This window comes from Vanellus vanellus (genome assembly GCF_965231255.1).
Source record: "Vanellus vanellus genome assembly, chromosome: 4".
NCBI lineage: Eukaryota > Metazoa > Chordata > Aves > Charadriiformes > Charadriidae > Vanellus > Vanellus vanellus.
In genome coordinates, this window is record NC_138909.1 from 44,742,002 (window position 1) to 44,758,415 (window position 16,414).

The 16,414-nt window shown below is 43.4% G+C and overlaps 1 protein-coding gene across 2 annotated transcripts in view; it reads right to left on the bottom strand.

Annotated features, from left to right (window-relative positions):
• The window catches only part of EXOC6B (exocyst complex component 6B), a gene marked incomplete at its 3' end in the record, with an annotated part of 312,754 nt that overhangs the window by 78,635 nt on the left and 217,705 nt on the right, over positions 1-16,414 (bottom strand). For both annotated transcript variants that reach the window (XM_082482217.1, XM_082482216.1), the window contains one exon: positions 3,728-3,869. In XM_082482217.1, the coding sequence (XP_082338343.1) occupies positions 3,728-3,869 (142 nt within the window). The remainder of the gene's footprint in view (positions 1-3,727; positions 3,870-16,414) is intronic.

Here is a 16,414-nt window from a genome sequence, read left to right on the forward strand (position 1 = left end):
CCTCCTCTATTTACAGGTTCACAGAAATATTTGTGTTAGGTATTTATTCTTCCTCACCAGAGTTGTTTTGGGGTTTTTTTTTTGTTTTTTTTTTTTTTTTTTCTCTTTTCAAGTTGGCTTGTTGGGCTGGAGCCAGAACTCACTCCTAAATTGAGACATAATTAGATGTGTCCTACTGTGTCTTTCTGGGCAATTCATTTAACCTCTATGCCTAGTTTCACTTCAGGTTTAAATAAAGAGGTGAGAGAATCTCTCTTGACTGCATTAAAAAAGAGCTATGAAAAGCCAAGCAATAAGAACAAGAGTTACAACTAATACCTGGCCAGCAACAGACATTTTAAAAATTACTTTTGCCTTTCCCTGGACATCAGCCGTGCCATCCATGCAAACACATTGCTGTAAAGCTGCACCAAAAGACTTTCAAACCTCGAACACACATCTTGGGAAACAGCTTTTTGCTGGGGAAAAAAAAAAAAAAAAAAAAAAAAAAAAAGAGGACATCCACCTTGACATGCAGGACCGGTGCCTTATAGCTCCTTGGGGGCTTTTGTCCAGACAGAGGCTCCAGCACCATGGTTTCACCAGGGGTATAATGCCACAGGAAAATAGCTTGCATTTTTCCCTGGTTTCTTGCATCACAGCGAGCCTAATAGGATTTTTACAACCTTGCAGCTCCACTCTTTCTTGCCTCTTTCGCACCAGAAATGCTGCTGACGTATACAGGACTATTCATACAACCAAGACATGCAAAATTTGGCTCTTAATGTTTATTTAATTTACCATTTCTCTCCAGTCCTCCAAAAGTTTTCTTTTCCAAGGTCATAAAATTAATAAACTGTATATTTAGTGCTTTGAAAATGCAAAACAAGCACGTTTCTAGGGAGGAGGCATTTACAGTTCAGGTAAGGGTCCTATCATGACCTTGTGCCTCTCCCGAGCACCATCCGTGCTTGCACCTGCCTGGTGCCAAACCTTAGCCTGATGCAATGGTTCACGCAGCCATTCCCTTTTTATGCTGATCGGACAGCAAATTATTCATAAATTAGGAAATATTTTATGAACCCACAACTCTGGAGAATTAATTTACTGGTCTCTTGTTTTAAGCCTAAGCTGTCATCATTTTCACCTCTACAATTGTTATCTGTTTTGTATATAAACACATTTCTTGTAATGTGCATTGCATCTACTCTGATATAGAGCAAATTATCTGCACCACCTTCTAACCATACTTAATATACAACTAAGCCCTTTCATTAATTTGCCTCACCACTATCTTAACCAGCTTATACCTTTGGCACTCACAAGAGACTTAAACAAAAGCCTAATAAACTCTGGGATTTAAACTCTGAAGCCCCATTCCCACATCACAGAACCCACTGGAAGTGGTCCAAACAGCTATAAATTCCCATTTTAATATGATAAGTACATGATAAAGCTGCTAAACTAGGTAAGGCTTGGGGGTCTAAGGAGACAAAGAGGGCTGGAGGCAGAGACAAGTCAAATATGCAACTGGGATAATAAGGATGCTGAGATTCCCACCTGCGCTTTCAGGTAAAAGATTAAAAAAAAAAAAAAAAAAAAAAAAAACACACAACCCAAACAAAACAAAACCCTTGCAAATTGAAACATATTTTCTCTATGTACCAGTTCACTGTTGGGATTGGCTTTTCCTAAAATTAAAATCTTGATACACTGCTTCTCAAAAACAGAACTAAAATGATCCCTGGTGTCAGACGAACCCACAGGGACGAGGGAACTCATTTTTGCTGCCGAAAAGGAAGAAAAAGACTTTGTCTGGGTTTACCGTTCTGCGGGCTGACAGTGATGGATAGGAAGGTTACAGCACCAGCATCCGTCTCCATTCCCCGGCCCATGACAGCATCTCGGGCCAGGGCTGGGGGGAGCGGGTCGCCTGCCCCACTGCTCAGGTTGGCGTCACCTGCTCTTGAATGTCTGAGTGCTCCTGGTTTTGTCTCACAAAATGATTGGAATTTAAGGAATTGTGCTTTTAAACCTGATATTAAATGCCATTCGTTTTATTTAGCATTGGGGACTTTTTCAGAAGAGATGCTGCTCAGTGACCCATGTTACTGATGGGATGGAAAACTGCAGGATTACAAGACTGTTTGCAAGCAAAAGAAAATGAAGGAAACTTATTAATGTCAAATCCTTTCTATTATTCTCAGCAACATTGCCTGTCCCTCTGTGGACACTGACTGGGAACATAGCTGCTACTGGTGCAGCCCCGACGCGCTGACAGGACACAAATTAGCCAGACTTTAAGGCTGAAGTCACTTCTGAAAAAAAAAATAAGGTATTGCTTGCATTACAACATATGATATAGCTGCAAATTTCGGATGAGATTCATTAAGCAGGGATCCTTCTCCCAGGCTACTCAACTGAGAGTGCTGGGAATTAGCAATAGGACATTAAAAAATTAAAAAATACTCCCTGGAAACACCAAAAATCTTACTGAAATAAATTTAATCTCACTATTGATGGGCGCAGCTGAAGTAAAACATGATCAGCAAAATGTTTTACAAAGGGTGGAAGAATTTTGACAGTGTAAGGGCCAGATGATGATGAAACCAACACAACTGATTTCATTGAGTTATGAGAGATAGGAAAAGCAAACTCACAGCTATTTAGGCCCCAATACCATTCACACTGAGGCCAGGGACTATTTTGCTGCAGCTTTAATGGCAGCCCCATTGGGCCAAACCCCATTTCAGATGACTCTACAGCAAACAAGTTTATTGTGTTCTAAACAAGACACATCCCAATCTCCTCATTGACCAAGAAATACAAAAAGGTGGGTATTTGGAAAAAAAAAACTTCCCCAAAATACTTTACCCTTTCTGGAATTAAAAAAAATCCTGAACTCTATCAGCCCTATCAAGCTCTGTGTTTTCCATAGCCATGGTCGCTATTCCAATATTAATCCCGATAATAAATCCATCCCTGTCATAAGAAAGAGGTTCCTGTGCAGAAGTGTGTTCACCCTGCTTTAGCTTAAACTATAAAAATAGGAAGAAAAAAAAAAGCATTTTGTCACTTTGTTCTATATTTTTCTAACCTTTCTGTTGAGCAGGATAACAAGCAACTTGAGGGAAACCTTAGGATTTCAAAGTGAATTCAGGTGTAAGCTAGATGAACCAAAATGAGCAGGGTTGAGAGCAAAGCCATGGTGCTGGCACCATGATTCTCCACACACACCTCTGAATAGATGTAGTTATTTTGTTGCAAGACATCTCTTTTCCTAACAGTTACTTTGCAAAGAAGGTTCACTTTGAGAAAAAATTCCCTGCAGCAGATAGAGAAGACAAACAGCTGAGGTCAGAAGAGGACCAGGACTTCTTAAGAACATAAGCCAGTTATTGTTTTCAGAAACAGTCACAAGTAAACTGATTATTTTGTTAGCCCTCCTCATGTTTTACCCACTCTAATCCCTCTTATTTTTAAAATACTTCATCTCAAAAAGCAGGGACAGTCTGGAAAGCATCAAGGCAGAATTAAAGAGAAAAAAGAAGAGTAAAGCTTTGATCTCTTAGAATTTGCTGGGCTGCTTCTGTCCTGAAGATATTGCCAAGTGTCATCATGGACAGCCCCAGCGAGCTCGCAGGCGTCCACCAGCCCCAAATAATTGGCACCACTAAAAGCCCTGGCTTAGGTCTTGACATACAAATGGGCAAAGCAAGACGGGAAATGAGATGATTTCACTTCTTACGTTCGCACTCCTCCACGTCCAGGTTGAACTGCTGCAAGGCGCCCAGCGTCAGCTGCCGCACTTCGGCTTCCAGCAGCAGCTGCATCAGCGAGGTGGAGAGGTGTTTGCATGCCGACATACAAGCTGTCTGTGCCACCTTCCCCTGCAAGAGAAAAAGGGAGATTTTATTAAGGCCATCGAGTGCAATACGGGAGAGGACTTCTTTAGATCGGGACCTGCCAGTCCAGCCTCTTTAATGTGTCCCATCTGCTATAGAACCTTCATGTTGTGCTCAATGTCACAGCCACTGCCTTTAAAGAGATTAGACCTTGTCCAGTGCAGAGTGCCTGGGAGCAGCTCAAATCCAAAAGAACTTTGGGGGTGTTTAGAACTCTAAGCATCTCTCATTTTTGCATCCAAATGTGGGGAAGACAACATAACGTATTTTATTCGACATCCTACACAGATTGCCTGAAGTAACCCTGCTGATAGGTCCAAATAGCGCTGATGACAATTCAAAACTCCAGCCTACAACTAAACTAGCATCCATACATATTCCAAGACAGGAATTTCAAAATCCCTTTCCAACAGCAGAGACTCATAGTTCAAGGTTTAGCCTTGGCTACCCTGGAGCAGAGCTGGGGCCACACCATTGTGACAACAGTGTCTCCAACACATTCAGCCCACTTCCAGCACCGTGCAGCACGTTCCAGATGCCAGTGGGGATCGAGGAGAAGGCAAAGCAAGGAGGTGATTCAAGAAGTCACTTGTGTTTACACAGATAGGATTGCTTCCCAGGGCTGGGTGGTGGAGAATGACCACAAGCACCTGGCCGCATCCTGCACCTGCTTGTACCATGGGGAACACAGTTATCAATGCTTGTCTTCTCCTAGGCCATCCCTAAATCTGTGCTGATTAAACAGGGGGTCTACAGGGAGGCGGCTGCAGCAGAGGCTGCTGTGCAGACAGAAACTACTTAAATCCCTTGAAATGCTCATATCTATAATGAAAGCGTAACCACTTATGAGTTTCAGCTATTAAGGAAACTGAGAATGTTGTTAGTAAACATTTATTTTTAACACACTGTCTCTAAGCTATGCAGTTACATTTCACTTTTGAAAAACAATTGAGATCTCAAGCTTTAAATCATGTGAACGGTTCATAGCAAGAGGAGTTACCCTAGATAAGCCTCACAGTTTCCAATCAAGAAAACTGCAAGGCAGGAGAAAAGTAATCATGACAGACAATTTAATTACCATACTACCATTTTTGAACTGTTGAATTTGAAACAGCTAATAGTGAATTTATGGACGAAGTCCCTGCATTGACAGAATTGAGCTGTCAAGTAGGAAGCCCGGGATGCCTCTGAGGACTTATGATGCTCAAAAAAGAGCAGTATTAAGGAAAGAGATGATGGTCAGGGTAGGGATGGGCCATGGGACAGGAGAGGCAGCCTCATCTGAAAGGGACACGGGTGCGCTGAAACCTCCATCTCTTAACAAAGGCCATAAGCAGGTCACTGAGCTCAAGCTCTCATGCCCTGACCTGACCAAAGCATCAGCTATCAGGAGAGCCACCATCAGAAGAGAGGGAAGCTGATGAGCACAGACATGAAGATCCTCCATAAAGGCCTACAGATTCTTCACGCTCTTGATATGCCACAAGGGGACAGAAGAGGCTAAGACCTTTCTGAGAGCAACACAGATGCCTCCACCCTGGCATTGGCTAGCCTGTCCCACAGAGGAACGATGCTCTGCCTTGTAGGAGCCTGGTCCTCCCAAGGACCAGGCTCAGGAGCAAGCAGGGAGCACATTCTGCATTTAGCCAAGTCCTTCAGAAAATCCAATTTGACTGACCAGAAGAATAAAAGGAAAATGAAAGCACCCATAAGGCCATTAAACAAACTCAGACCATCCACACACACAATGCTTATAAAGCTAAGGCTTCCTTTATTCTTCTTTACCTTATTTTGCATCATAACAGCAAGTCTTACAGGTTATAGGTGCCACTCTCTCCGTGAACTGAAACAAAATGTCATTTAGGGGCACTAAACATGTGGGAGCATTTTTTTTTTTTTTTTTCAACCTGTCCAAATTTCTCACTCATTGCCAAATGCTCAAAAGATTCCCCCCATTCCTCAAGTATTGCTGTGTACCATCCAAAATTTGTGGCAGATAAGATTTGGGTAGACGAGACTTGGCAGATAAGATTTGCACAGGTCTGCAACGCATATTAAACCCATAAAAATGGGGAAGTCCTTTGGCACAAGAGCACAGACTCACACAAACCCACTGGCTGCACAGAACGATCCTGATGTCTGCCTGTGTAACCCCATGATAATATTTCTGGATAATGGTGCTACTATGCAAACAGCTTCAGCAGGAGATTATGTTTTCAAATGCACACAAAAGACTTTAACACGCTTTCTTGCAAACAAGGCGTGGCTTAGGACATCTTACAGATTTTTACAAGCACTTTACAAATTGTATTTAAATTGGGATTAAAGTGAAGGTTTACATGGTGTCTCAAGCTAAGTATCACAAGTTTCATTAGGGTGGCACAGAGAGATGAGCAAATGTTTGATGCATGTGCTGGGAAGTGTTCTTACCAGCTTTGCAAAGTTGTTTTGGATCTTCAGGCCATATTCATCTTCAGCGGGAGGGGAAAAAATAATTTTTTATTTAAAAAAAAAAAAAAAAAAGACTGGACTCATGCATTATGGGGCAGGGTACTTCATTTTCCACTGTTCACTGCCGTTCCCAGGCGCCAAGAGTGTTCATTACTCACCTCCAAACAAACACCTTCACTAAAATTAAGATGAAGAATGGCAACCATAAAGTTTAGCGGAGCCCTGGGGTTTTTTTGCTTTTCATCATTTACTTGTGCCTCTCTGACACATTTGGTTATTTAAAACACTGCTTGTGCCATTTCCTCATCCTTGACAGCAGTGGGAAGCACACCACTACCTGACTGTGATTTTTCTTCATTACTTCCAACAGACACTTGAGTTTTTTCTATGACCGAGTAGTTTTGATGTGTTATTGAGCAGAAGACCCAGGTGGAAGCAGAGGACAAGAAAGCAAAGCTCTGCAGCCATGCCCTGGGACACCCCACCCATGCATGGGGACATGGGGGACAGGGTTTCTTACCCTTCTTGGAAGAACATGAGAAAAATCCAACGAGAAGCTCATGCTTGCACATCAGGAGGAGTTTGCATAGAGGGTTGGAGAAGAACCATTGCAGAAGCCCTGGAGATGCTCGACACCAGATGAAGTCAAAAGGAAAACCCCCAGGAAGGTTTCCCGCCCCATTGACAAAAATTTAAGAGGAACAACCTTCTTGAATGCCAAACAAGGGTTAGATCAGCATGCATGTAGGTACCTAAAGGGTTACCTACACCTGCAACAGCTGCAACAAACATGCCTGCCCCAGTACACACATTCCTTTGACCAGCCAGACTTGCCCGAATAAAGAATGAATGACAAGCGACACCAGGAGGGCGTGAAGAAGAGCAAATAATTGAGATGAAATGTCAAGTTAATAAGCCAAACGTGAGGAAGACGGGATGGAAAAAGGAATTTAATCATCAGGGCTTGACAGCACAACTCTGCTTGGTCTTCACGGTGAAAGCAGAATGTAAGTGGTACTTTAGGACATTCTTTGCGAATATTTTCTACCGTGACTCGTTGCAGAGATGGTAAAAGGGATCCAACCAACAAGCCCCGGAGCAGCTTCTGGCTCAGCCTTGCCTCTGCCTTCCTTTTTCACACAGGATTTGGCCAAGACCAAAACTTTTTTCAGGTGCAAATGTGCACTGTGTCTTTGAAAACTCTGAAGCTGAATCTTATGCCAGCTGAGAACCCAACCTTTTATTTCCATTGTTCTTAAGAGTTTAAATACCTAAAACACATTCTGCTTTAAAAAAAGACTTGCTCTTTCACCTTAGATTTAAGGACGTACAGTTGCCTGACATTTAGATCCAATATTACTGGATGAAAGACAAAAGTATATACCAGTATTTTTTTTCCACCTTTTAAGCGTTATTCTATGTTTCCTTATCTTTACTATTAGAGGGCTTGGAGATGTCACAGGGGTTTAAATCATTGTGCTAAATGTCTGGCTAGAGAAAGAAGGTACCACCAGGGATGACCAACCAGCATCTCACTCCCTGGGCACAAAGATTTAAAACCCTTGCAGAATTTATGTTTTTCACTCTTACAAATAAGACTGAACCTAGCCTTATAAATAAGACTGAACATAATCCTTTTCTGCCTCACCCCTACACTCAGCACAACAGATGCCCACTTACAGCAGCTCCTTATAAGATCAGCAAAGACTTACAAACATCAATTTTAGACTATTTCCCCAGAAATACAGTGCAATATCTGCTTGATAAGCAGCTGTTGTTGACAGGAGAAAAAACAGCACCAGGACACTGATATATCACTACTAATAAGCTGCTGCTGCAAGTGAAGAAGGCTGTTCATATTCACACTTGGGATGGGTTGAGCTGCATGCTGGCAGACATGAAGTACATCCTCATAATACAATGTGCCCGTCTTGGTTCTTTGGCATTTATTTACCATTGAGGTTGACTTCATAGTCTTATTTCCCCTGCCCCAGTTCATTTTTCAGCTTTCCCACAGTGCTGAGAGGAAGAGTCCCCGTTCGCCCTGGGGCACCTGCCCGGCGCACCAACACGCGAAGCTGAGCCCATGATGGACGAGTTTTCCCACCAGCCTCGACTCCCTCCCAAAATCATTAGCTGCACCACCCACAGCAACGGTGTCAGGACATGTGCCTTGGCATGGAGATTGAGCTAGATGCCTCCGAGATGTCATCCCTAGACATCGCTGCTCCTAGAAAACCCTGTGGTTCAGAGGAGCCGCCGCGCTCAGCTGGGACGGCTCAGACCTTTGCTAATCACCCTGATGATTTTTGCGAGCACGTGGCGGAACCAGTGGCACTCCCAAAGACTCTCCCCATGCCAGCACCCCGAGAAATAGCAGGGTTACATCCCGATCCTGCTCCCTGCTGCAACTCCAAACCATGTCGGTCCCTGCCTGTATTTCAGAAATGCTTCACCTGTCTGAACTCCAGCTCAGGAACAATTTATCTAAAATGTGAGATGAAATTTGAAGAGGAAGGTAAAGGAGGTGGAATGCAACCACAGCCTGAGCTGTCTGCAGAGAAGGGGGAAAACAAACACTTTAAAGTCACCATTAGCTCATTTACTGACTTGACAGAAAAATGAAGAGCTTAAAAATCTCATGAAGCCATTCCAGGAATACCTCCATAGTATAACTCGTTTATTCAAGGCCTTTGCAAACCTCACTAAAAATGAACTGGATTTGCATCAGGGAGAGTGAGGGCCACAGGTGAAACTTGACAGAACTCAACAGCCAAGACACCCAAGTGCCTGCCCGGCCTCCCCCACCAAGCTCCAACTTGGTCCAATGCTCAGTGAAATACAGTGATTCTGGGCATATTATCAGAGCAAAAACCATGGGTTTTTCTTCTGAGGCTCAAATCAGTTTGTAACTGTATTTCTGGCAATGAATCCTTCTGTCCATGGCCTTTGATGCAACCTGTTTGCAGCTGGGGTTTTCATGACACCTCTCAAGTGATGCTGCTCTCACTATCCCACCAAGGCTTCCTCTGGGCACAACAGGTAGGGCATCTAGAGAGGTTCCTTGTGGCCATGCCAACCAGTGAAAGGGCAGAGCCAAACCTCTGAAGCTGTTGTAAAGACACAACCAGCGGGCACCTACTGGAGCATATCTCCATAGGTTACTCCCCATGGACCCCAACAAGTCAATCACACTTCAGGAGATCAGCCACAAAATAATCTCTTTTCATCTGTATTTCATCCTTGGGCAGCAGATTGAAGCCTCTGGGTTCCCAGGAGGACAGGCAGCCACCGCAGGGAAGGTCAGTATGGAGGCTACAGAGCCAGCACTCCTCACGGTAGCACATTTGTTTGAAAATAGCAAATATGTTAACAATTAGGGAAAGGAAACGCTGAAAGGCTGCCTTGTTAATTAAGGAGCTTGCTATCAAAGGACTCATTAAAAGCTACTGAAACGGTATGGTTGTTAAAATAAATACCCATTAATCTTAACGTGCAATCAGGAATATGCTGCCACTACCCACCTCATGGCAGGGGGGGAGGGGGTTCCTCAGCACACACCTATTGCTGCCCTCTGCCAGAGCCATGGTGGTGGATGAGGTGGCAAGGGCCACTAACCAGAGGGTCCCAGAAGAGACCCCAGCAGGTTGTCCCAGGGGTGCCATCCCACCACCCCATAGGACACCTCTGGCTTCGTCGAGGAGGAATCTGCCAGTGCCTCCTGCTTTTTGCTCGGCCAAAATTAGGTGCAATGTGGTCACTGAAATGCAAACAAAAGTCTTCCTGTAGCACCAAGAATGCTTCCACCAACTCACCAAAGAATTAATGCAGCATTTCCATGAAAAACAAAGCCTGGTTTCAAATGGTCTCAGAGTTTCCAATTTTTATTATTTTTATTTTTTTCCTCCCAACAGAATTTCTTTTTAATCTGCAACAAGCATTAGGATTGATGTGATTAAATATATTTAGATATGCAAATCCATGGACTTCATACAACAGAAAAGTGGGCCAAAAAATTGGAATTCCTCAATATTAAATGTCCACTTTTCTATAAGCACTGCAAGTTGTCCCAACAATTTCAACACTGAATTTGCTGACTTTTCCAATTCATAATGCAATATTGGTGGAATACGTTGCAGAAGATGGAAACACGATGCTGCAATAACAAGCAATTATTCAGCAACATAAACCCAAGAATAATCCCAGCAGATACTTTCTGCACAGACACAGATGAAGACTTCAGACCCTGCAGACCCCCAGGCATGATCTCCTCCTGCCCCAGATGTCTCTGGACTGTCCTTACTGCCGTCAGCTCTGGAGCCCCAGAACTCACTAAACCATGGGCAAAATCAGTAAGTCAGCTCTGCTAACTCTTATGGGGAAATTTCCTGGCTTGCCTGTGCAATCCTGATTTGCCAGGTTCTTAACACCACCCTGATGCATTTTTTAGTTAGTTGTTGGGTTTTTTTTTAACATGATTGTTCTCTAGTCACTAAGATGTCAAAAAACCCAGAACCATTAGCCAGATACATTAACACTTCCCAAACAATGAAAACAAATGTACAATGAGTACTCTGCTGGTTTTAAAAGGTTTACTTAAAAAAAACAAACAAACCTCTTATTAATTGCCAGAAATCCATTTTCAATTTTGACCAAGTGGGTTTTGTGAAGGTTTTTGGTTGGTTTTTTTGGGGGGTTGGGGTAGGGTTTTTTTGTTATTAAAAAAAACCAACTGTGTATCTGCACCCAACAGCTTGCAAATAAAAGTGAGTATATTCAGGTCAAAGACATCCAGGAGCAACAAGTGTGAGCTCCGAGCAAAACAAAAAAAGGTCACAAAAAGGTATCCCCCTCTGCACTGGCCAAGCCCACAGGCTGGTGCAGCAGTGCCCACCCTGGGCAGGGTGGTCTCCAAGACACCCCCTCTGAAGGTAGGAGCTCAGCTAAAATTATTGACCAGCTTGGCCGTATCAGCCTCTACAGGTGCATCTCTGATGGTGCAGAGAGGCAACAGCACAGAGACGGTGATCCAAAACCAAAGCTTGTACCTACAGACCGGCAGGGTAGGATCACATGGACCCAGTGCAGGGACAAGGGGCAGGGAAGCTCCCTAAATTGATGTCCCTTTTATAGTGGCCTCAGAGCACTGAGGAATTTGATGGAAAGGTAAAGAAAACATCTGCCCCAGTGTTTAAAAAAGAGAAGATGCTGATCTGGAGAACTGCGGGATATCACAGCTAAACCAAGCCCAGATTTAGGTACAAGAAGGGAAGCAACCACATGGAGTTAAAACACAAACAGTATGAGCATCAAATCACTTGTAACAATACAGATTAAGAAAAAAGTTAATTATTCTAAGAAGTTTTATGCTTAATACAAAAGGAGAATCAAAACAGTGTCTTTCTCCAGAAGACAATTAGACTTGTTAAGTGCTATATGGTTAGACAACACTATACATCCCAGAAAATCAAATCGATCGCCCTAAGAGTATTAGCTTCAGATTAGGTATCAAGAGAGCAACTCTTAATTAATTAATTCTATTCACTTGGCTTTGCAGAACCCTTATTAAGAAGAAGAAATCACTTTCTCCTCCCAAAATTGTTTGCGTTATGGAAAGAGGATGAGAGCAGACCGGTTCCTGGATTCCAGCAGGGAACATGCTGTGGGCTGAGCCCTGTCACTTTGCGTTCAACATGACCTGTGTGGGACACAAGAGGTGATTGATGTGCAAATGTTAACGGTCGCTTATTGTTTTCAGCCACTGTCAAGCTCCATATTTATCTCTGGCTCCGTGAAGTCTTCCCAGGAGCTAAACACTGAAGCCAGAGTGTTGACTTACAGACTTGCAAAAAGGTGACTGGCACCAAGCTACAAGTTGATGTTCACGTGGTTTTGAAATTTGCCAAAGAAAAGAAGAAACCTTCCAGCCAACAAGAGAAGGTTGGTGACGAGCAACACTTGTGGGCCAGGTTTCCTGAGCACAGAGCAATGCCTGTTGAGGAAAGGGATGCTTCCCAGCCTTGGACCCACATCAGGTTTTCATGTTACTTGGCAGCTATAAAGTTAGAGGTTTCCTAATGCCCAAACTTATGAAAGGAGAAGCAATGACTGCACACATGTTTGAGGAAGGCATTTTGGATTCAATGCACAGCTGGGACTCAGCGGAATGGTCAATGACATCACCTTCATGTCAACGGACTCCCTTCCCACAGCTCCAAAATCCATCCTGCTACTTGCAGTGAACAGGACAGCCATCTGTGCCCTAATTTACCAGGAATAAGAAAGGCCTCTTTCTCCCCAGGATCTGCCATGCCAGAAGTGACCCAATGAACAACAGTTTCTGGTTTAGGAGGAGGACTGATGGTCTCCTCAGGATGAGCTGCAGGTGTTGCTCCCCTTCCCTCTACACCTGATAACTTGGGCTGGGAACAGAGCAGGTTTTAGTCACCCACGGAATAAGCTTCGTTGCCATTAGCAAATCATCAGATTTAAACAGATTATCACCACCGAGGTACTTCCGCAGCCTTTTCCGAGTGAAACTGTGATTTTGGTCTTCCCATGACTTCATTCATCCCTATCATGCAATAGCTTGGTTCAAGAGACAGCCTTCCACCACTAAAAGATCTCAGGTTCACCATAGTAAACCTATGAAGAGTAACACCTTCAAGCAGCACCAACTAATATAATTTTGAGTGAAATTTGTCTCGTGCGGAGAGACCCACTGACCTGGAAAGCTGATGGCATCTGAAGAGCAAAAAAAGCAGTTGCTCCAGCCAACCTGGAAGGCCACCATCCTCTAACTGAAGCAGGATTGCTTTCAAACACATGCGAAAGCTAACCACAAGCCCATGTTTAAGTGGCTGTCTTCCAGAGGTATTTAAAAAAATCGACGGGGTGTCATTTTCAGAAGTAAACATTTACCACTTATATTCTATTTTGAGCATTAAAGGGAAAACAGGCTGTCACAGATACGCAGCAAGACAAACACATGGCAAAGCTGAACTCCCAACAGAAGCTTAGAGGCAACCAGACAAATAAAAAAGAAAAGGGAGGAAAAAAAGCAAATACAGCAATTACCCTCACCACACAAAAAATAAACCAGGCAGTTACACCGACCACTGCAGCCTGATACAAAACCCCTCACATTGCAATAAAAGAGGAAAAACCATAAAAGTTTGGCTGTGATGAAGATGCCCAAGGTCAACAGCTGGAGGCTATTTTGGCTGAAGCTGGTGGGAGACTCAAGGCTGTCATACAGAGCAGCACAGCAGTACTTACATAAGGGGCGACGGTCACAACCAGCTCCTACAGACAGATCTGAAATGTTATTTTATTCTGATTTTGGGGTGGGGTTTTTTTTGTTGTTTTTTTTTGTTTGGTTTTGTTTTTTTTTTTGTTTTGTGGGGTTGGGTTTTTTTGTCTTTAACCAAATGACAATTTATCAAGTAACTAGTTCCACAGCAAGGTTTTTCCTACATAGGCATCAAGGGGTCTTGGGACTACAAATTGCATCTACTTGCTTACAGGCACAAGTGAATGAACCCAACAGCAAAAGCACAACTGAAGGATTTTGTAACCACATATAATTGTGAGATCCAGGACGTAAGAGGATGCAGGATAAGAGCACGTACAGGAACACAAGACTTTTCCCTCACTTTGGCTGCGCTCTCGGAGTCAAAAAGTGACATCTACTTTTTTTTTTTTTTTAAATAGGAAAATAAATAAATAGAAGGAAGGGCAGGGGGTGGCAAAGGGAAGTACCTCAGGCCACAGCTGTTACAACTGAGCACAGGGCAGTTTCTTTGAAGCCTTACGGAGGCACACACAAACACACAACCGGTCAGAGGTCTTTTTGTAGACGCTCAGTAGTTTGCAGCAAAGATTCAGCTGCGAAGCTGCCAGGCGTTTTTCTTTTTTGAATATGCACATATGCAAAAAACGCCAAGGAAATAGAGGATTCCAAGATCTGCATCTTTTTCCTTGCACACCATCCAAATGCATGGCAGGATATTTTTAATTAACTGCTTTTTTAAAGTCTATAGCATGGAAACAGTTCTGTGCAGAGCCTGGCTCACCCGAAATGAACAGCGCCTGCATTGGAGCATCCAGCTGCTGTCTGGTCTCCTAAGATGCATCAGACATCTGTGCAAGGACTTCACACTGGAAGTGGGTAGGAAAGCACTCCTGCCAGTCTGGGTTAGGTGCACAATAGCATTATGCTTTGAGAAATACTAGGAACTATATGCTCTATCCTTGTTAGCCATTTGATTTAACTGCAGATGCTCTCATTAATCACGTAACTGTCTGATCCTGACTCTCCCAGCAGGCTGGAGGTTCAGCCTGTGGCATCAAAATCACATTGCAAATCTGATGCCTTCTGTTTTTTTTATGCAACCCTCTTTTTTAAACAAGAAAAGATAAAAAACTCCCATCTACCTGCTCTCTAAATACTCCACGCTGTTATGAGCTGCACTGAAACGCTTCGCCACCTTCTTGCGCTAAGGAACAGCATCACAAGACAGGGAGGTGCAGGGGCCAACAGGGAAGCAGCTACCAAAACCCACACAAAATCCTAAATACATGGAGAGAGCACGTCACAACCACTTCTTCCCCCAAAAGGTATCTCCACAGCATGGCTCAACACCCCTGGCCCAGTAGCAGGAGGGAACCTTCAACCAAATTGTACAAGCCTGGGGCATTTGACTTGCCATAATGGCAGTTTGGCAGCCTCCCCCCATCAGTAAATGATTACTTTTTGACATTTAAATGCAATTCAGACCAAACACTGCAATCAAACACAAGCAGCAAACCAAGAAAGGACAGTGCTGTAGATCGACTGCAACCCCAGGGAAAGGATGGCAACCTGTGGATCTGCTGGCTGGGCTCAGAGAAGGCATGGGCTTGATGCTCATCCATTTTCTCCTCCTCCCACGCTCACCACTTGGGTCTCCACAAAGATCATTCACCTCTGAAAAAGACACCAAGACCCTGCAACAAGAGATGTCAAGGAAAAAACATGGCAGAGGCATCTCAGCCTGCAAAGGAACTAAACACGCAAATAACCTGCAGGTAATGAGTCTCTATAGGCACGCAAGAACCATGAAGTAGCCCTAATTTTTCTCTGTCCTATTTGTGCCTCATAACATGAAGTGAGGCTCTCTCTTGGTCCCTGTGTCCACAAGCTTAGACTTTCCGAGTTACTTGACGCAAACCAGAGCTGTGGCCCGACCATGATCGGAGCGCGCAGCTCCAAAACTGGAACAAACGGGAGGAAAAAAAAAAAAAAAAAAAAAAATGACATATTTCATCCTCCTCTTTTGTGGCTTTTATTTTGTTTTGTATTCGCTTTGGGAATAACATTCTTTCCATTGGGAAGAGCCTGATTTTCCATTAAATACAAAGCAGCTGCCATTTTGGAAACAAAAAGTTGATTAAATACAGATTTATTTTTTTTATTTTTCCCCTAATGTATGAGAGCTAGAACCACGTTTCTTTCTGCTGATTTATCAGGGTAAAGCATCTGCCAATTATGGCAGTAGGAAGACCCAAAGAGAATGGACTGAATCGCTTCATCTTTGCTATGTTATTTTATAATCAACTTTGATGTTATAAATAAAAGGGGAAAGATCTTGAGGCTTGCGGCACAGCACGCTGCACTCATCCTCATGGCAGAGCCCTCCAGCACACCGACACCAAGGGTTTCTCACCCTCGCACACAAATGGATGCTCTAGATTCCCCGTTTACGCAGTTTTCTGCTTGCTGAGATGCCGAAGGAAGGCCGTGACGTACACCCGCCTGTTGGAAACGCAACTAATACATGACTTAAGACCCAGATGTTGAACAGACTGGAAAAAAGTATGAGCTCAAAACAACAACAAAAAAAGCACCACCCACTCCATTTCTACTCCATGAGCCATCAAAGCCCAATTCAGGAGATTTTTTTTTTTTCCCCAAGCAGAGCTGATTAGCGAGTGACCAACACATTTACATTTTTCCAAAATCTAAATCTTACATTAAATTTCTATTTTTAATATTAAGACATTATAGTTGAAAACAGAAAGAAGAAAAAGACAGATGG